Consider the following 22,214-nt stretch of genomic DNA (forward strand, 5'->3'; position numbering starts at 1 on the left):
AACTTCAAAGATCTTTTTTCTGCATTGGTTGTCATTCATTCTGTCCACTGTATTCTTTTTTATTATTATTTTTATTTTGCATAGTNTGTTTTATAGTCCATGTTGAACTACGGCCTTCCAAACAATTTGAATCCAAAGTAATCTGTCTCTAGCCTTAGTTTTCCAATTCCTTATTTTTAAGATCTCCCTCCAGCTTCTCCGTTTTTACTGACTTTGGCATCGACCTTCAAAGATCTTTTTTCTGCATTGGTTGTCATTCATTCTGTCCACTGTATTCTTTTTTATTATTATTTTGCATAGTTTATTATAACCTTTTCTTTTTAAAAAACGTTTAAATTTCATAGGTTTAAAATATAGTTTTTGAAAAGACAAAAGCATTTTTATTACAATTTACGTAAGTCAACTCCTTTACAAATTTAAACTTTTAAGTTTGTATACTTATATAGATGTTTCCTGAAATTAAAGTTAGGTTTATCGTTAAATTTTGCACATCAATAACTCTAGATAACTAAACAGTCGTCTAACTGACTCCTGACTTTTGCTAAGTTTACGAAGGCGAGATTAGTTTATTGGTATACAACATACATTTAGAAGCTTGTTTGCTCGATTTAGGCTTATAAGCATTTTTCAAGTACAAAGACAGATAGCACAATTCATTCAGGAACAAGTATCGCGAGAATACATTCAAGGCTGAGGCGGCATTCGAACCTGCTACATCCACAATACAGAGAGTTAGACGGGCGAAATCGGGTCTAAAATTGAGATCAGGTCTGGAAGCTAATATGAATCAAGACGGAAAAAAGCAAAAACTCTTTTTAAAAAATTATTTCATTATAGCTTGTTTTCGGGAAGAGTAAATTATCCATGACTTCCATGAATTATTTAACAGTCATAACAAATATATAGGCAACTTTTTTTTAACCCTAAGAAAAAGTAAATAGTGTAGTTAGATCTTATTTTGTACCTCACAGAAACCGATTATAATGGAGAAAAGATTTTTTTTGTTCCATTAGTACAATTTAATCTTAATTAGGGAGTGGGGATTTAAAATCTGTAATTAGTTTTGCTCCGAAAGTTAAAATGACATTCTAAGTTTAGTTTATTTTTTGACTGAATGTATAAGTTTATGAAGAACATATAGATTTAAATACATAATCATAATTATATAATTATTTTATAACCATCTTTGAGCGGTCGAACCAATTTGAAAGTTACGACTATTAATATACAACTCCGCAGCCTTGTAAGTTTGAACCCAATCCAGAAAACAAGGGAACTCCTAGATCAAGTATAGGGAGAAGTTTGCCTTCGTGGAGGACTGTATGATAGAACTAATCCACACTTGCGTTACATGGAGAGGAAAACCACGAAAACTTCCCACAGTTAGTCTGACGGCAAGGGGACTCTAATCCATGATCCATCCACCACTGAGGATATTTTATGTCAGCAATGTGGTTCATACGAGCTGGTGCGGAATTCGTATCGACCAGCCATCGCAGGGATTCGAACCTGGTTATCTCATTGAGAGGCGAGAGCACTATCCCCTGAGCCACCACGGCTCATGCATACATATACACATGTTTGCTCCTTTGAAAATAACACTTGAGACATAAAACATATGACCTTAACGAATCGTAAAGGGAAGTGTTTTAGTGCATTCTTCCTACCATTCATTTTGTAGTAGAGAAGTGGGGATACTTAGTATTCACTCGAATGATTTTTAAGAAATTCTAGTGAGGAATACGCTATTAAATTTCGTGAAAGCTAAAGCTTGTGGAAAGGACGGACAAACGGGACTGTTGTTCAACGTATGGCAAATATTTGAAATTGGCGGCTAATCGCTTAACAGCTATAAACCACTGTTCGTGACGTCACTGAAAGACCTTGGTGATCTCAACGGTCTTATTTCTCGGTGGCTACGAAAAAAACCGGTTGCAGATTTAAAATCAGCAACGCGAAAATATCTAAGGTCCGTTTAATCTCATGCAAAATTCAACATTCCATAATCACATGCAACGGAAAACCAAAAAAAAAATAATAATAATTCACGGTGTCATAAATGTAATAGTTTTACTACCAGTTTGTTCACTTTTCCGTCTTACTTTCACCCCTTGTTAGGATGTTATCGTAACCTTTTAAGATCTTCAAAGATTGCAAAAACTACATTTTATTATTTATTTAAATTTTAAAAAAAATAAGAGTATTTCAATTTTAAGCAAGTCTAATTCGCTAATTTATTTGCCATGAATTATTAAAATAAGCAAGTTCATTATTCGTGGCACATGAATCCAGCCGATCAGTTACCACTTCATAAAGTCTTAACAGAAGAAATACATTTTAAATTCATAGAATACCCATAAATCTTATAACAGGGTTCCCGCGGTCCTTGAAAAATTAAAAAAGTGGTAGTAAATTTAGGGTGGAGCTACAATATATTTTTTTGTTTTAATATGCTTTTTCATCGTAAGATACTGAAATTTTCGTGAATATATATATTTTTTAGAAAACATCTTTTAGTGGTGGCTACACAGAAATAAAAATGTCAAAATTTCTTTTATTTTTATTACCACTTTTTAAAATTCTCAAGGACCGTGGGAACCCTGTATAAGAGTGTGTTAAATTTATTCCGTCCGGTGTTCACTCAGAGTAAAATCAAAGAGGGGAAAAAATGGCAAAGAAAAAATCTTAACTATTTATAACACCTGTGATGCTTCAGTCGTCTCTCGGGAATGAAGCTCATCGAATATCAGTGATTAAGCACATATTTTTCCTGTTTACTCTCTGACATGTTTCATGATTTCTGCGTTGAATTACTGATTGATTTAATCGTTAAAGTCATTTGATTTGAAGCTTCACTTAAGATAGAGACCTTAAGTGCAGTTATTTATTAAAGTATGCTTAGTAGGAAAACTAATAAAAAATATAAAATAATTTAATAAAAAAAATGGGATTAAACTTTATATTCGAAGCTTTAGAAATTAGGTGAAATTGCTTACTCAAAATGTCGCCTAATAATTGAAAAAATCAGAATATTTCAATCAGATATCATAGCAATATTTGTTTTCTTTAATTTAATGCTTACATCACTAATGACAGATGATTTTTTTTCTTTTTTCGTTCTTTTGTGTGTGTGTGTGTACACCACTTTGAATCACAGGTGATATTATTTTTTATAGAGTTTGGCTTACGTTTGAAGTAAAAATATTGCAAAAATTCAAAATATTAAGATGTTAAACACATTTTGGGTAAGAGTAGAGTATTTTACTTTTTTACTCTATTGCAAGAGGGCCGGAATAGCCTAGTTGACAGGGTGCTGGACTCACATTTGTGAGAACGGGAGTTCGAATTCGGCCTATCGAATACTGTCCGTCTAGTAAATGGTGACTGGTGCACGTTAAATTTGTCGGGTCACAAAGTCTTCCATGTTCCCATAACAAATTATACCTCTGTGGGTACTGAATCAGCTACGCGAAATGATATACTTGAATAATTTGAAATAAACGACGCGAAAATATATAAGGTCCTTTTAAAAAAAATCACTTGCACCAGTACAAAAAAAATTCTGCCCCAGTGTTATTCTCACAGCGTCCAAGAATAAATAAGTTTAAAACTTCACGTTGTGTTTGCATTCGAAATCATTAATATGATTGATTAGTTGAAAATGACACGCTATTTGTATTAGTCGCCCAAGGCATCGCCTACAGATGGAATAAACACGGTGATTAAAAATAATTTTCGTTATTCGTTTCGTTTTTCCTATTCTAGTTATGTTAGTAGTAGTGTATTTGAATTTAGTAGGTCGTTCTATCAGTGCTCTTCAATCAATGCATCAATCAGCATCCTTTTCAATTTTCTAGACTCCAATTTATACTGTTAGCTCTTAATTTTTCCAAGTTTGCAAATCCTTTTTTTTTTGTTAAAATCCTAATCCTTGTTAAAAGTTTAATCCNTTTTTTTTTTTTTTTTTTTTTTGGTTAAAAGTTTATAATCCTAATGTCTGATCTCAAAAAGTGGTCTATATACAGGGTGATTCTAAAAAGATGAGGAAAATTTTAGGAAGTGATAGTACACACCCAGACAAAAAATTTTTATCAAAGAATGCATGGTCGGAAACAAAACCCAAAACCGCTAGAGGGCGTCAAAGTTTATGTTCTTATATGAGGCAAAAACACACANCATTTTTTGCTACTACATAATATTTTCCAGTCATTTATTTGAATTATGTGTAATAAAAGGGAGGAGTTTGGGAACCATTAGTTAAATTGTCTACGTAACGGATATAGTGAACTTCCGGTTATAGTGAACCGTAACTTCGGTCCCTTGAAGGTTCACTATAGAGGGGTTTGACTGTATTCTATGCTTTAGAAATTAGGTGAAATTGCTTGCTCATAATGTCAACTAATAAATGAAAAAAATCAGAATATTTCAATTAGATATCATAGCAATATTTGTCAGGCGGTCTTCTTTAATTTAATGCTTAAATCACTTGTGACAGATCACTTTTTTTTTTTTTGGTATGCACACCACTTTGAATCACAGGTGATATTATTTTTTTATAGAGTTTGGCTTAAGTTTGAAGAAAAAATATTTCAAAAATTCGAAATATTAAGATGCTAAACTCATTTTCGGTTTAAGTAGAGTACTCTACTTTTTTACTCTATTGCAAGAGGGCCGGGATAGCCTAGTTGGCAGGGTGCTGAACTCACATTTGTGAGAACGGGAGTTCGAATTCTGCCTATCGAATACTCATCGTCTAGTAAATGGTGACTGGTGCACGTTAAATCTGTCGGGTCACCCATGTTCTCAAAACAAATTAAACCTCTGGGGATACTGAATCAACGACGCGAAATGATATACTTGAATAATTTGAAATCAACGACGCGAAAATATATAAGGTCCTTTAAAAAAATCTCATGCAACAGGAGAAAAACAAATTCTGCTCCAGTGTTATTCTCGCCTCGTCCAAGAATAAATAAGTTTAAAACTTCACGTTATGTTTGAATTCGAAATTATTAATATGATTGATTAGTTGAAAATGACACGCTATTTGTATCAGTCGTCCAAGGCATCGCCTGCAGTTGGAATAAACACGGTGATTAAAAATAATTTTCGTCCTCGAAAATATTTTTCCTAATCTAGTTATGTTAGTAGTAGTGTATTTGAATTTAGTAGGCCGTTCTATCAGTGCTCTTCAATCAATGCATCAATCAGCATCCTTTTCAAATTTCTAAACTCCAATTTATACTGATAGCTTTTAATTTTTCCAAGTTTGCAAATCCTTTTTTCCTTGTTAAAATCCTAATCCTTGTTAAAAGTTTAATCCTAATGTCTGATTTCAAAAAGTGGTCTATATACAGGGTGATTCTAAAAAGATGGGGAAAATTTTAGGAAGTGATAGTACACACCCAGACAAACAATTTTTATCAAAGAATGCATGGTCGAAAACGAAACCCAAAACCGCTAGAGGGCGACAAAGTTTATGTTCTTATATGAGGCAAAAACACACAAAGCACGATGAAGTTAAGTTATAAAAGCAAATTTAATGGCAGGTGATTGCAATAAGTGTTCAAAACAGTGGCCGGCAGCGGCTATGCTGGTGCAACGGCAAAGAAAAGATAGGTGAACTATCCCTACAGCGGCCGAAGGCTTGGCGGCAAATAACGTAGCGCAGTAACTCGCAATAAGAAAGGATCTTTCTCGTTTGCATGTAAAAACTTTCCAAATGCGCCAAATGCGTTTTGTTTTCGACCATGCATTCTTTGATAAAAATTGTTTGTCTGGGTGTGTACTATCACTTTCCCCACCTTTTTAGAATCACCCTGTATAAGAAGCACTAATAAGAAAAAAGTGCTAATTCACATTTGTTTATAAAGAAGTGGATGTTTCGTTCTGTTACTTACCACTTTAGCTTTCAGAAAAGTTCATACTTTCGATCTAAATATAAATATTTATAATGTTAACATATTTCAGTAGATAGAACTACCTTGTTTTTGCAAAATAAATACAAGTAATGAAGATCGCGTGATACCATTTTTTTAAAAGAATCGTCCCAATAAGAGGACGCGGAGCCGTGGTGGCTCGGGGGATAGAGCACTCACCTCCCAATGAGGCGCCCCGGATTCGAGTCCCTGCGATGTCTAGTCGGTACGAATTCCCCATTCGACAGCATCAAAATATCCCGAGTGGTAGATGGATCATGGGTTAGAGTCTCCTTGCTGTCAAGCTGACCGTGGGAGGTTTTCGCATTAAAAAGTTCTCCGATTTCTCCCAATTCTTGATCCAGGAACTTCTTTGTTTTCTGATTTGGGTTCAAAATTGTTACGGAGTTGAACATTGGTAGCCGTAAACATATTTTCTGGTATTAATTAACTGAAACATAAATTTTCATGTGTAACAACAATTCTGTTTAAAATTTTCGATTATTAATCTTGCGATTACCTTAACGATTATTAATCTTGCTTTTTACATTGCTCAGATCTTGGAAGAAAAAAAATTTCATTATGTAAAATATTTTACTTCGAGTTTAAACCGTTACCTGCTCCTGACGTAATATTACGCGATATGGTATTTTGTGCAGCCTGTTTTTGACGTAATATTACGTTCCGGTGTTGTCCTTCCATTTTGTCAAGTTTTTGATACGTCATTTTGTTCACTACAATTTGCCTGCAAGCTAGCCAATGGCAAAGATTGCCTATGCTATCAAAAAGCGTTAGAAAGCAAATAGCCTTATAATATCTTCAAATTAATATCTCTTGCATTTATTATTCCACTTTAGAAATCTTTTATCTTAAATTTCTATGTATCAAGAGCATAACAATTACTACACAGCTTAAAAAAAAACATTAGTTATTTCCAAATAACGTAACTATTATGAGAGTCAGATATTTATCTTACGAAATTAACTAACATTAAAATTTTAATTTCATCACCATTCACGGTACACATAAAATGTTTAATGATTTTCCCTAATGAAATTACACACAATAAATTAACTCTTTACTCACTTTCATGGCAATAAAACAAAACAGCAACCAGTACTTTAGGCAGATGAATTTCACTTTTCCAATGAAACATAAAACGACCATTAATAAAAAAAAATGGCTTCTTCATATCCGCAAGACAAGGAACTAATGACTTTCTGGGAAGAATTTCTCTCATGCAAAGGAACGAGAATGCAGAATATTTTTATGTAAATAAATTATCTTTTGGCCATCATTAACAAAATCATATACATAGGTGGTGGATCCATTTCTTAATATCTAATGAACCAACAAACCACAACTCAGGCTGCGCATAATAAGTTGCCAAATCTTTCTGGAAATGCCGAGAGAGTAATTTTTTAAGTGTCACTGTTATTTATAACTCTAACTCAGTATTAACTTTTTTCCGATTCGAACAATTTATGTCTATAGTCCTCACAATAGGATGATACTTTTTTTTAAGAAAAAAGCAGCTGGCAGCATATTGTTAGGGTTAATTCTGTAGGAACTATCCACCATTCTACCGTAATATATATACATATAGTTAAAAAATTGAGAAAAAAAGGTGCCCTTATGTATTATAAGTTTCAAATTATTTAAAAATATTTGTATTATTATTTCAGATAATAATACAAATATTCTTAAAGTTACAATTAAACTTTTGAAATTATTATTTGATAATAATTTCAAAAGGTTGATGGAAACAGTTGTTTTTTTATGCGATTTAAGAAGACACAAGCATATCTATCTATATTATATAAAACGCTAATACGTACGTATACATCAATAAAACCGATGATATTTCTTTTCTCGCGTTGGCAACAGTTTTCATTTTTAATTGATATGCTTCGGCGCGCAAGAGCACGTAGTGAGCATCATATGTCTAATCGGGTGAATTCTCACCGAATTATCAAAAAAATTCTCACAAAATTATCTTCATCGAAGCCGATGCTTTACATCCGGCGTTCAGTACTATTTCATATTGTTTTACAACACATGGTTTTAGCCCTCTGGTGGGAAAGACTTTAAAACAAAACTTACAACAGTTACTTTTCTCAGCAACTGAAATTTAGAATAGTGTGATTAAGAAAAATATGTGAACTGTTTGCAATTTCATATTAATATTGAAATGTAGAATTTTCTACAGTGAAAAGTTTTCGGAACTTCAGTGTTCAAAAAAGTATACAAAAGCTAGACGTTAAGAACGTATCCAATGAGCGAGCAAAGCGAGCATTGGATTGCGAAGCTATCCGAAATGAACTTCGAAAGCAGTTCCGGGGGTTGGCGAGCGCCAGCGAGCAGGGGGCGAAGCCTCCTAGTTATATTGTAACTTAGCTAATTTGATGTAAAATAAATCAAGGAAATTAGGAAATTGTTTAATAATAATACTAGTCAAAAATTGAGGGGAAATGGTGCCCTTATGTATTATAAAATATAATAGTTTTGAATTAATGGTCAATGTATAATAGTTTTATGTATAATATAATAGTTTTATGTTAATATAATAGTTATAGTTTATGTATAATATAATAGTTATAGGTTTATGTACAATATAATAGTTTTATGTAAGTTTTATGTATAATAGTTTAATGTATAATAGTTAATGTATAATAATTTTGAATTAAAGAATATTTGTATTAACATTTCAAATAATAATACAAATATTCTTAAAAATTCAATTAAACTTTTGAATTTATTATTTGGAAATAATTTCAAAAGTTTAATTGAAACAGTTGTTTTTTACTACGATTTGAAAAGACACAAACATATTAAATTGTAACTTAGCTAATTTGACTTAAAGTAAATCAAGAAAATTAGAAAATTGTTTAATAATAATATTAGTTAAAAAGGTTGCCCTTACTTATTATGAGTTTTAAATTATGTAAGAGCATTTGTATTATTAAATATTTCGTATACATAAAATATTTAATGTTTTTTCTCTTTGTTTTTAGTTACTAAAATAACCATATAGTAAAACATCGCTAAATTTAGGGGTAAAAATTATCACAATAGCAATGGTTTCATTTCATATAATTACAAAAGCAAAATTTTGTATAGTTTTGAAGCATTTTGTATAGTTTTTGTAGAATTTTGATCTAACCCAATTGCTAAAAAAAATATTCATTTGAAATCCGCGTATGAATTAATAATACCCGCATTTACATGTCGTGAGTTGAGATTAAAAAAAGAAACAATTCTGAAGAAACTTCATACATTATTTCATAGGAAATCATATTTAAAGCGGGAAGTAACAAGTTAATGCGAAACCTCTTAACGGTAGGGCTCAAACAATTCAATTTTTCATTTTGAAATCTTTTGTATTTATCATTTCTAATGTAGAATTTTTCAAACTCTTTATTGCACAATTTGTTCATGCCATTCATAATATATCCATTTAGTTGCGAGAAAAAATCTATTGGAGACAAATATTGAAACAACACAATAGTTTCATTGAAAGTAAACGACTGACTCACGAAACGAATAAAAAAATCAATGAAATATTGAAAATAAAGTACATTTTGCCTTTTATTACCTTAGTTGTAGCGGATAAGTCATAACTGTGAAACTGCTAATTTAATTTGCATACGTTACTTTAATAAACGTATTAAATTAAAAGGCGGAAAATTCGCTGGTAATAAAATTTAATTCCCTCATATAAGGAAAACTTGGTTAAGAAGTGGTAATAAAAAATAATTTGATCCTTGGGTAAAAAGGAAATAACTTAAAAGGTGAAGTTAAGCTTTAGTAGAGATATGCGAAATTATGTTTTTTTGAATACAATAATATAGTTATACATAATTCCAATGATATTGTCAAAATTTTATGTTTGAAATTTATCAAAATTATGCAACAACTTCGTTCATTTGGCTCTTACTTCTTCATATCTAATACTGATTTAGTAATGATTTTTGAAAGAAAAAAATCCTCCTGGACTAAAAGGACTGTATTGTATGTTTTATGGGTCATAATGAAGCAATTTTGTTTAGCAATAATTTGGAATAAATCAGCTGTAGAATTATTTAGAAAAAAAAACAATGATTTCCCATAAAACACTAATTTCATTTGTAAAGATTCGTTATGGATTGCCAGCAGAGGGCATCACAAGCAGGTGCAAACAAATAAGGCTTGTCTATCAAATTTTTTTTATAACTGTTGTTTAACAGCCGACCCAATTTCGAGTTTACAACAACCAATGTTCAACCCTGTAGCCTTGTAATTTTGAACCCAATCGAAAAGACAGGGATACTCCTAGATCGAGTATTGGGAGAAATTTGCCTTCGTTGATGAAACTAACCCTCGTTTGCTTTACGTGGGATGGAAAACCACCAAAACTTCCCACGGTTAGCCTGACAGTAAGGGGATTTTTTCTAACTCATGATCCGATTACCATTAAAGATGTTTTTGTCAGCACTGGGGTCAGTGCGAGCCGGTGTCCAGAATTCGAATCGAGCATCCATCGCTTTATTCGAACACGAGTTATATTGAATGGTCTTTATCCCCATTATTAAGAATATAGTTCATCGAACATTGCACGTTCTTTTCTTTTTTTTTTTTCAAAAGAGTTAAGAATTGCTACTCAACTACTTCGTTTTTTTTGCGTTTATTGCAACAAAAAGAAATTTGTTTTCTCATAATTATCCTAAGTAGAAGCATTTCCTCTTTCCTTGAAAATTTAAAGACAAAAAACTAGAGAACTGGAATTATTCTAAAATAATAATGTAAAATCATTTTTCCTCGATTTTTTTAATACTTAAATATCAGCTGACAATGAAAATAAAAGAGTTAAAAAACTAGTGAAACATGACTTTTTTATATAGGTACTGTAGAGGTTAATATAATCGAGCAGTCATTTTTTTTCTCAGCATTTTTTTGGAGGCAATAAGTTTACAAAAGATTCATATTTTATAAAATAGCATATTTTTTTGCAGATGAACATTGGTAGTCGTAAACTCAAAAAATTGGGTCGGCCGTTCAACGACGGCTATAAAATAAAATAAAATTAGCTCAATTTAGAACCTAGATGGCTCAGGGGATAGAGCTCCCGCCTCCCTATGAGATGACCCATCTTCGAATCCTAGCGAGGGCTGATAGATACAAATGCTGCATCCGACGCGCACCGACCATAGTGCTGGCATAAAATATCCTCAGTGGTAGACGGATCATGGGTTAAAGTCCCCTTACCGTCAGGTTAACCGTGGGAGGTTTTCGTGTTTTTCCACCTTATGTAATGCAAATGCAGGTAAGTTCCATCAAAAAGTCTACAAAAGCTAGTTTATCCCAATACTTGATCCAGAATTCCTTTGTCTTCTGGTTTAAATTCAAAATCATTTTTCACAACCATCATTTCTTAACAATCTTTTTTATACCATTGTAACATTTATCCCTTTTACCCTATATGTAATTTATCCTTTTATCTTAGTGATACAGTTATATTTTTATCCTATATTTTTAAACACTGTATAAACTTAATTATTGTATGAATTTATCCTATAAACAATTTATCTATTTTATCCTAACGTAGTATTTATCCTTTTTTTCCAATTTTGTCCAGATGTGCAGTAAGACAATAGTTATAATGAGAGAGTTCTAAATGACGAAATGTAATTCACCTCTTTGATTCTTAAAAAGTAGTGATTTTTTTAATAAAAACTGTGATTTCGCAATTCTAAAGGATTCATAATTCAATAAGTGTACAGGCTTGACTTTCTCGAAAATATTAATTGCTGCAATACTTATCTTCAGCTAAATTTAGCACTATTTAAACCTATTTAATTCTTATCCGATGATAAGAGGTATCATAACCAATCTGAAGGTAATAAATTTAGACCGATTGACATCAACAACTATCTTTACTGACTTATATCTACTAGTTAAACATATGCATTAAGGATCCAATGAAAATAATGAATAAAGTCAGCATATTGTTGTGTGGTTTATACGTAACTGCTTAGCATATCGATGTTGTTATCAGGAGGTAAAGCCATATCAGCTTTCACCTGGTTTAAAAATATGGTCGAAATGTTTCATCATTTGTAGATTAAAGAAGAAATATCATTTTATTTTTGCTTTTTTTTTAAAAGAAAAATCATTGAACTGTTTATAGTTTATTTAGTGCATACCAGTTTCGACCTTTTTTTAATTCGACTTTAATATTATTAAATATATCAAATTCTATTAGTCTACTATTTGACACAGTCAGAAATTTAAAACCTACGCTCATTATTTCCAATAATTTATCTAGGGCTTAAAATATTAAAAAATTTAATAAAGTAGGCAAAAAATTAGATAGCTTATGCTGTTCACTTGCAATATACGAATAACATATATTTCTGGCTAAAGACTTAAAATTAAATGTGACAAAAAGTTTAAGCAATGTTTTTTTCTTTAAATTTATACCTTTATTGAAAATGTAATGTTTTTTAATCGTTCTTGTTTTTTATCCCTTAAATTAATTAATATCTTAATTTTAAAAAAATTAATTTTAGATTTTTATTTTTGATTATTATTAGTCTTTATTAAATACTTTAAAATTTCTGGAATTCCATATTGAAACATTAAATAACTTAATTTAATCACGTAACGAGAAAATTTATTTACAAACATATATTATTTTTAATCCACTAAGAGCCAACGTTCCAGTGAACTTAAAAGTTACAGTTACAAAAAATGGTAAAAACTAGTAATTCTATTATTTCATTCTTGAAATTTTTCAAGTAATGTATCAAGATATTTGTGTTTACTGTAATATATTATCTATTGAAATGCCTAAAATTTTATATAAAGGCATTACAGCAATCTCATTACTAACTATCTAGATGTAAAACTCAGCATCATTTTGTTAAAGGGAATTTAGAACTACATTGATCATTTTATCGTTTTCAAATAAAAGAAAAACAATTGAAATAAAGATCAAACGATGTTAAACTAAACACTTTCATTTGTTTCAAAATCGTAACCACCACTAAAAACGAACATAAATAATCTCGTTAAAGATTTAAAACTTCATATGAAGTTTACAGGCCTGAACTACGTTGATATTCCATCAACATGACGTCACGATCTGTGATCGGCGAGCGGCAAAGTTGATGTTGCCAGATGAGCCCAAATCTAAGTGACGAGAAGGTCGTCTGCGAAAAATGCCGCGTAGAATGATTCGAGGTTTTACTACGATCATTACTTATATTACAAGTTTTATTATTTTTACCTTGATTGCAACATTACTCAGAAGGTGATAGGAAAGCGGAGGATGGTCCTTTGTTTATCGATAAAAGTTGTTCTTTTCAATACACTCTAGACAAATATTTACCTTCTGTCTTTGTCTCTAAAAGAAACTTTAAATGTAAACATGTGATTTGTGATTCTATGATGATTTAAGGATAACCATGTCTAGGTAAGTGCTTTTTCATGCATTAGAAAAACTTCGCAGCTCTAAAACTAAAAGTTTTATTTATGTATAAATTAATAAAAAATGTATAAACAATTGGCACACTTTTTCGTGTTTTGGTATAATTTTTCTTTTTGATCAACAAATCATGGTTTCAAGTAGGAAATTTATAAATGTTATAATAATTAATATTATAATTTAATGTTAGGTTTATGTTAAATGTTATAATTTATAATAACACAGTGGTGACATCGGAGTGTGAAACTAATCCTTCACAAGATATTTTATCACTTAAGTCGACCCTCACAAAATATTTTATCGCTAAATCCGACCCTTCTTAAAATTCTTCTCTTGAAAATGAATCGTTGATGTCTTAAATTCATAATTTTCTAACTACATTTCTTGAAAAACATGCTTTTTGTGTTTTTTTCACAAAAATAGAACTCTTGCAGAACGAACTTAATTATAATTTTGTAATTACAAATAAGGTCAACAATCTAATTGCCTTTTTGTATTTATAAACTGAGTAAATATTATAATGAGTTTAGCAATTTCATGTTTCTGTAAATCTTTTTATAGTCTAATGCTTTTTGATATGAATGCTAGATTTTAGAGTAAATTTTAAACTCAGAACATGAGTAGATATTATAATAAGTATACCAATTTGAATCCCATATAAGTTTCCGTAATTCTCTTTAGAATCTAATAATTTTTATTATGAATACTAGAATTAGTTTTTGTGAGAGTTGAAGTAAATTTATAAAACAAATATCAGTTTTAGATATTCTAATTTAAAAATAATTATCATTTTTAATTAAAAATTTTTGATCTAAAAATAGTGCATTCTTATATTAATATGGCATTTAAATTATATAAAGCACTTGAAACTAATGAATTCTGGGGTTAGTTTTTTGTGAAAGTTCATGTAAATTTATAAAACAAATATCAATTTGCAATGTTCTAATTAAAGAAATATATCTAATTTTTAATTAAAAATTTTTGAATTAAAAATAGTGTTTTATTATATAAATATGGCAATTAAATTATATCAAGCACTTGAAACTAATGAATACTGGGATTAGTTTTTTGTGAAAGTTCAAGTAAATTTATAAAACAAATATATTCAATTCGATATTCTAATTTTAAAAATATGTCCCGTTTTTAATTAAAAATTGTTTATCTAAAATTATTGTATTTACAAAATAATTGTAATTATTGTATTGTAATATTATTGTAATTTACAAAAATATTTTTTAACTTTGTTTATTTATTAATTGTAAAATGGTTTTTTATAACGGAAGAAACTACTGAATTTATGCAACCTTTTGAATTCTTAATATATGTCAAATGTTAATAATTTTAGGAGGATAATGGAACGAGAATGTTTTGGACTTTTTAAGGTCACAAGTCCGAAACATTCTGGTTCCATTATTCTCCTAAAATTATTAACATTTGACTTCTATAAAAAATTCAAAAGGTTGTATAAATTCAGTAGTTTCTTCCGTTAAAAAAATCCATTTTATAATTAATAAATAATGTTAAAAACTTATTTTGTAAATGCATTGTTGCAATTTTAAAGCCTAAATTGCACAACATTAAAGAAAAGGAAAAAAATAAAAAACGTTCTGGAAGTGAAAAAATCAATTTATCTGAAATCCCATGATCATATCGAACCAATATCCATGAACATTGTTTTCAGTAATATTAATTTTGTAATTATTTCTCTAAAAAATAATTTTCTAAATGCATTGTTAAAATTTTAACACCTAAATTACACAGCATTAAAGAACAGGATATAAAAATAGAAAACGTTATTTAAGTGAAAAAATCAATTTACGGGAAATACCATGATCATATCAAACTGATAACCATGAACATTGTTCTCAGTAATATTAATTTTGTAATTATTTCGCTAAAAAATAATTTTGTAAATGCATTGTTACAATTTTAGCGCCTAAATTGTACAGCATTAAAAAAATAGAAAAATAGAAAACGTTCTGGAAGTGAAAAAATCAATTTATGGAAAATACCATGACCGATATCCATGAACATAGTTCACAGCAACAAAGTAGAATCGTAGAAAAAGCTATTCAAATTTTTGATGCATTTCATTTTTAATGAATTTAAATAATTAATCAACATGAATCATAGTGTTCGAGTTAAATTCAGCGAACAACCTTTATGTAGAATTCTTAAGAAATCAAAAATAGCTCATGGTCTAATGTCTAATTCGTCATAACTTACCTTTGATATTCGAAGAATTGTAGCGAAACGATATGCGGATCGTGCACATTGTTTTATTTCTTAGTGTCTCCAGCTGGAGCGCAACCATGAATTTTGATCTGCCTGGTTTTTGATGCTCTCCAGCTGGTGAAACAAAACCAGCTTATTTTAATAAGATGTACAACCGAATTGATTACTAAAGAAGTACTCGTACAGCCTCCACCAAATGAATTGAAAATTGCTTCTAACATTTGTTTACATCATTTTTATAAGAAAGAGACGTTAGTGGTAAAGGGAAATGATCAGTGATACGATTCAATAACCAGTGAAACGAACCGGTATCTTGTAACAGGGGTTATATTACAGACATTTTGTAATACTGTCAAAAATCTACTCATAATTTAGGGGAATTTGTAGAAATAGGATGTGAAAAATCACAAAATCCAGATGTATGTTCGGAATTTTGCGAAATCTTTTTACAATTTTATGAAATAAAGTTCGTGTTTTTTGTCGAGGGAAAAACAAAAACATACCTTTCGGGGAGTTTTAGTTTTAAAAATAAAAATTTAAGGCGTTATTAAATCGGTTTTTGAAAATAAGTTTCTTGAATTATTAATATATTTTGGTATAATAAATTTCGTAAAATAAATTTTTATCATATGTTTTTAAAAATAAATTCGATTCGTAATTTCTTTTTTAGTGCATTGAGAAAAAAAGAACCATCTTTTTAAGAGGATGCTAGGCGTAATTAAGGTTAACGATAAATGGTTTTGTAAAGCGTTCGTTAATGGACATAAATGTTTGCTCAAGTTCCTGATCAAAATCATATACCTTCTTTATACAGAAGTAACTATTCTAAATGGAAATTATGCTTTGAATTACAGAATTAAAAAATATGAATCACTTTAATTTCAAGGCGGTTAAATTTAAATTAATTCGATTTAGTCTTAAATTAAAATAATACATATTTTATACAAGTTTTTCAACCCATTTGCTTTAAGAATATTCGAATCTATTTGGTGCAACGTGGGCCCGTCAACGTACACAATGATAATTCCTCTGTAGCCGATCGTTAATAAGATCTACGCCTGATGCTCGGAAAAATTGGTGCAAAATCGGTCGAATTGATCCAACGAAATCGAATTTTAAATATCTGATTCACAGTAATTCTGATTAAGTTAAATATCTGATTCACAGTTCATTTAATTCAGTTTCACAGGAACTATAAAGAACGTTTTTGTGTCTCATTTCGTTACTTAAAATATTGTCTGCATTAAATAATTAGCATATTTGCGGTCACCCCTTCAAACCATTAAGATTGAATCCTAGAACGTGAAAATCCGATAATCATATCAAAAGTTATTCAGGGTGGTATGTTTTTCGCACTGTACTTTGTTGGACTTTGTTGAGAGTAAATTAGACTGAAAGTCACGTAGAACAAACTGAAAACTTAACTTTTATTTACATCAAAAAGAATATAAAAACAAGAAAGATGTTGCCAGCACAGGAAACTTAAACTATCTGACTAATCTCGAACTCAACCTCAACATCCTCAAACTTAAACTATCTAACTAATCTCGAACTCAACCTCAACATACTTTATTTATTGGAGAATATTTAAAAAAAAAAAGCATTGCTCATTTAAATCACAAATATTTGATAACTTCCTAGCATTTCTTAAATCACTGTCAAGGAAAACATAGAGTTAGAACATGGGTCGCCAAACTTTTTTCATCATCGACCCCTATATAATTTTTCGAAATCTCCATCGACCCCCATTTAAGAAATTTTCCGTTAATTAAGATAAAACTCCATTAGATACTGTGTTTGTACATTTATTTCATGATTTAAACATTTATTAAAGTAATAGTACATTTTGTAACAATAGTTTTATGAAAAATATATTAATGTTGAAATTTAAATACCTTATTATTTATTAAATAATAAGTAATTATAAATAAGTAGAAATAATAAGTAAAGTAACTACAGATTTATTGCTTCTTAACCAATGAGATGAGTGTGCCTGTTGTTTTTTTTGCAAGGTTCGCTATATTTCGTTCAAAATTGGTCAATTTTCATTTTAAATCCCCTCGTAACTCCACATTTAATTTATTTTTGTACTTAGTTAAGATTGAATTTACGTGACGGAAATCTACTTCAACCATATAGGAACTTGGAAAAGCTAGCATAAAAAGGCTGAGCTATTTCATAAAGTTCTACATATTTTTGCATTATATTTATATTTGTTCAAAATTTACTTATTGTTAAATTTTTAAAAAGCGTCTTTGCTTCAAGATCCGATAATAATTCAGCAAACTCCTCTTGCAGGTTGATGTCCACGTTTTTGATTATGCGTTTATTAATTTATGTTCTATAACGAAACTGATATTAAGTCAATTATAATAAAAATTCACAAATTTTACATACACAATTAGATATTTGGGATTTACTTATTAAGAGCTGTTTTTTCTTCGACCCTTCCGATTCGGATCGACCCCCTGGCTCAGATTGACCCCCAATTTTGTTAAATAGACCCCTGCGGGTCTATATAGACCACTTTGGCGACCTCTGAGTTAGAATGTTAAAAGAACAAATTCGTAAAAAAGTGCTTTAGAATAAAAAAAAAACAATTTCCTTTAAATATGAATTAAAACTTCTTTACATCTCTTCATACTTTTTTGCAAGCAAATTTTTTTTATATAAAATCAATTTGAATGTCGATGAAAATTAAGTTCGCCAGTTAAGTTTGTCTCCTAAAAATAGCGAAGTAGTGACTTCATTTCGAAAGTAGTTTGTAGTCGCCACATTTAAAATTGTAATAAAGTGTAGTTGTAGTTAACTACAAAGAAAATGTACTTTCTCCGACCACTGGTCATCCATTTCATAAATGATGTCTTACTTGAAAGATGGAAAGGGGCTTTTAAAAATTGTAACAACGGAGAGGGGAAGGGTAGTTCAACATCACACAATTTGATTGAAATAAAAACATTCAAAATCAGCTGATTACATACCTTAACGTAATTAATTTATATATTTTTTTCTTATTTTGAATTAAAATAAATACTCCTCCAACTATGCTTACAAATATGCCGTTAAAAACGCTTACGTTTACTACTAAAATTCTAAATAAAAGTACTATAACATGTACATAACGCAAGTACTATAACAAAAGTACTATCACATGTATATACAGGGGTCTGTTTAGAAGAAATTTTGTTCCGTTAACCAGGGGTCTGTTTAGAAGAAATTTGGGTCCGTTAACGGACCCTTCACAAAATATCTTTCCATAAAAACGGACCCTTCACAAAATATTTTAACTTAAAAACGGACCCTTCACAAAATGATTTTTCTTTTAATCGGACCCTTCACAAATTTGTTTATCTTCATTATTATTTTGTTAATCGAATAAACCCTTTCCAGGGCAGAAAACAAGAAAGATGGATGTAAACGAATTAAGTTTTGTCTTCGGCAGACGATTCTTCCATTATTCGTCCGAAATTAATATTCTGCGTTCAGCAGTATAGGCTAAATACCAAATATTTATATGCTGCTTAGCTAATTTAGTAGCTGCAATTGCTGTTTATTTTTTAAAATTTAATATTTTTAATTATAATTTTACAGTGTTGAACGTAATGTCTTTACAATTTAAAAACTCCTTGAAAAAGATTTTTTACAATAACGGACCCTATTTGCACAAATTCACAAAAGCCGAACCCTGGTTGAAAGAATGTGACTTAACGTTTATTTTATATTCACAAATTACGAGTAATTTTTTCACAATTTTACAAAAACGGACCTTTCACAAAATGTCTGGACAGACCCCTATGTATATAGTACTATAAATTAACTAAAACATGTTTCGTTTCTGAACTACATATATATGTTTATGTAATACAGCGTGACGTATGACAAAGAGGTAAGGGTTAGATGAAGTGTGACACTTTGTCACAAAAGGGAAGAGGAGTCAAAAATATTTCATTTTATTTTACAACCGTCGTTGAACAGTCGACGCAATTTTTTGGGTTTACGACTACTGATGTTCAACTCCGTAGCCTTGTAATTTTGAAGCCAATCCAGAAGACAAGGGAACTTCTGGATCAAGTATTGGGAGAAATTTGCCTTTGTGGAAGACTTTTTGATGGAACTAACCCGCATTTGCGTTACATTGAGAGGAAAACTACTGAGGATATTTTACGTCAGAACTGTGGTCGGTGCAGGGCCGGATTAAGCGCAAGCGGGGCCCTAGGTCATTCAAATTTTTGGGGCTCTTAGATAATAAAAAAAAATTTCTTATATATTTTTTTTTATTCAAATATAAAAGTATTTATATATCTTTTCATTTAAGAAAGCAAATTTAAAATTAAAATAAATATAATAAATTAAATTTTACTTTATTTTGTTAAATTGGAACTAAAAAAATTCTCGTATTTTATTAATATATATTTGAAATCGATTTTTTTTTAAAAAAAATCATTGTTTTTCCTAATTTTTTAAAATTTATTTTCAAAGAAAATTTTTTTAAGGGGGCCCCTAATTATTGGAGACCCCAGGCCATGGCCTAATGGGTAATCCGGCCCTGGGTCGGTGCAAGTCGGATACGGAATTCTTATCGACCTGCTATAGCTGGGATTCGAACCCGGTTCATCTCATTGGAAGGCGAACGCTCTATCTCCTGAGCCATCACGACTCAAGCAAAAATATTGAAAAAACTGCGATGGGCTGACTTTTTTATGAGATATATTAATAAAGTGTATAAAAAAAACAATTGATTACACGTAAGCTTCCATCTAGGATGCTTCTAAATCTGGTGTAAGACTATCACTAGAACCTTCTTCAGTAAGCTATACAATTAAGCGAAGAAAGTCCTATCATAATCATTTCCAAACTTAGACGACAACGTGCTTATATCTATAACTAACTGTCCTTCTAGTTTGATATGTCTTATAACTCACCCATACTTTATTTAAGAAAAAGAAAAGATAAGTACTATTTTTTTTCTTTCAAGAATCTTCTTTTATGAAAGGTTTTCTGAAACAACCTGCGTATTAGACATTCCGCTGGTCGCATGATCATGAATGCCTGTCGCGTTCTTATCTCTAATGTCCCAGTAAGATAGCGTCTTCCCATAAAGTATTGCGGTGCAGTGCCGTCTTATCAGTTAGCACTAATTTTTATTATTTTTCATTTTACAGTTTCTTTTCTTTTTATGTTTTTATTTTAAAAAAATACCATGCCTTATCTGTGAATGTCGCTTTTTTTTTCATACTTATGTTGCGATATTTGATGGAAATGTGAAATTGCTTTTGGTTTACCTAATTTAGCCGAAACATTAGTTTAGATCTCTCCTAATTTTTTCTACTCTGTAATTATTAATTAAATAACCTTTTTTTTACACTAAGCCTTGCATAAAAATGTACTTTTATAGTACTTAAATATAAATAAAAATATTTTTAAAAACTAGTGGGCTGCCCCCCCCCCTGCTCGCTAACGATCGCCAACCCCTGAAAATTGCTNTTGGTTTACCTAATTTAGCCGAAACATTAGTTTAGATCTCTCCTAATTTTTTCTACTCTGTAATTATTAATTAAATAACCTTTTTTCACGCTAAGCCTTGCATAAAAATGTACTTTTATAATATTTAAATAAAAATATTTTTAAAAACTAGTGGGCTGCCCCCCCTTGCTCGCTAACGCTCGCCAACCCCCGAAAATTGCTACACGATCTTATATGGTATGCTTCGCAAACCAATCTCGCTTCGCTCACACTAACATAGGTACATTGCAAATACACAAAATTCTAAGAATTCAAAACAATCATTCAAATCCATAAAACAAATATTTTTTTTTTAAAAATTGCATCTTTTTAGTAAGTACTAAGTCATTAAAATAAATTTGAATTCAAATAAATGACATGTAATTCGTTAAACCTATTAGAAATGTGCTATAGTATAAAATCTTAAGATAAAATTTCTAAAACTGATATCTCTTTAAAAAGGTTAAAATTTTGGCTATAATTAAGTCTATTAAAAATTGAAATAAGTGAATTGCAATGGAAAAACCTGCATAAACAAATAAATTCTAGTAAAACAAATAAATTCGTGATATAAATCAAAAATCGTCAAATAAATTCGTAATATATAAATTCGTGAAAAAAAGCGCTTTCGACAAAATACTAAAATAGAGATCTATCGACAAAGACTACTCACTTCTGCCTAGCTTATGCTCTCTCTGGTTATTTCAGTTTCCGTTTTTAAAAGCGCTATATGTTGAGCCACCTCAGCTAGATTTGGCATGTGACATTTTTAGCGGCAATCATTGGTCGATTTTCTAGCGTTGCCATTCGGGGAGTTGTAATGAGGCTTTTTTTCGTCGCCGTGTAAGAGAAATATATATATAGATTAATATAACTGTTGTAAATATACAAAAATACTTTCTTTATTCATTTAAATAAAGGTTTAAAGCCACAATTGGGTCGATTGTTTAACGACTGTTATAAAATAAAATATTTAGAAGAGATAAAAAAGACAGCCGAGCGAAGAATTTCCTCAAAAAGAAAAAAGAGAGAGAGCGAATTAAAAGATGCCGCTGGATTGTAAATTAGCTTCCCTGCTCGCACCAACCACAGTG

At 30.3% G+C, this 22,214-nt stretch overlaps 1 protein-coding gene across 6 annotated transcripts in view; it reads left to right on the plus strand.

Moving 5' to 3' along the window:
• Positions 1-22,214, plus strand: part of LOC107445775 (rho GTPase-activating protein 29) — a 214,740-nt gene that overhangs the window by 150,112 nt on the left and 42,414 nt on the right. The window contains exon 1 of one of the 6 annotated variants that reach the window (XM_043047843.2): positions 13,075-13,371. The exons of the other annotated variants lie outside the window; for them this stretch is intronic. Coding sequence (XP_042903777.1) covers positions 13,364-13,371 — 8 coding nt within the window. The 5' untranslated portion in view covers positions 13,075-13,363. Of the gene's footprint in view, positions 1-13,074; positions 13,372-22,214 lie in introns of those variants that run through there. 6 annotated transcript variants of the gene reach the window in all.

Source organism: Parasteatoda tepidariorum, chromosome 9 (assembly GCF_043381705.1).
Source record: "Parasteatoda tepidariorum isolate YZ-2023 chromosome 9, CAS_Ptep_4.0, whole genome shotgun sequence".
Taxonomy (NCBI): Eukaryota; Metazoa; Arthropoda; class Arachnida; order Araneae; family Theridiidae; genus Parasteatoda; species Parasteatoda tepidariorum.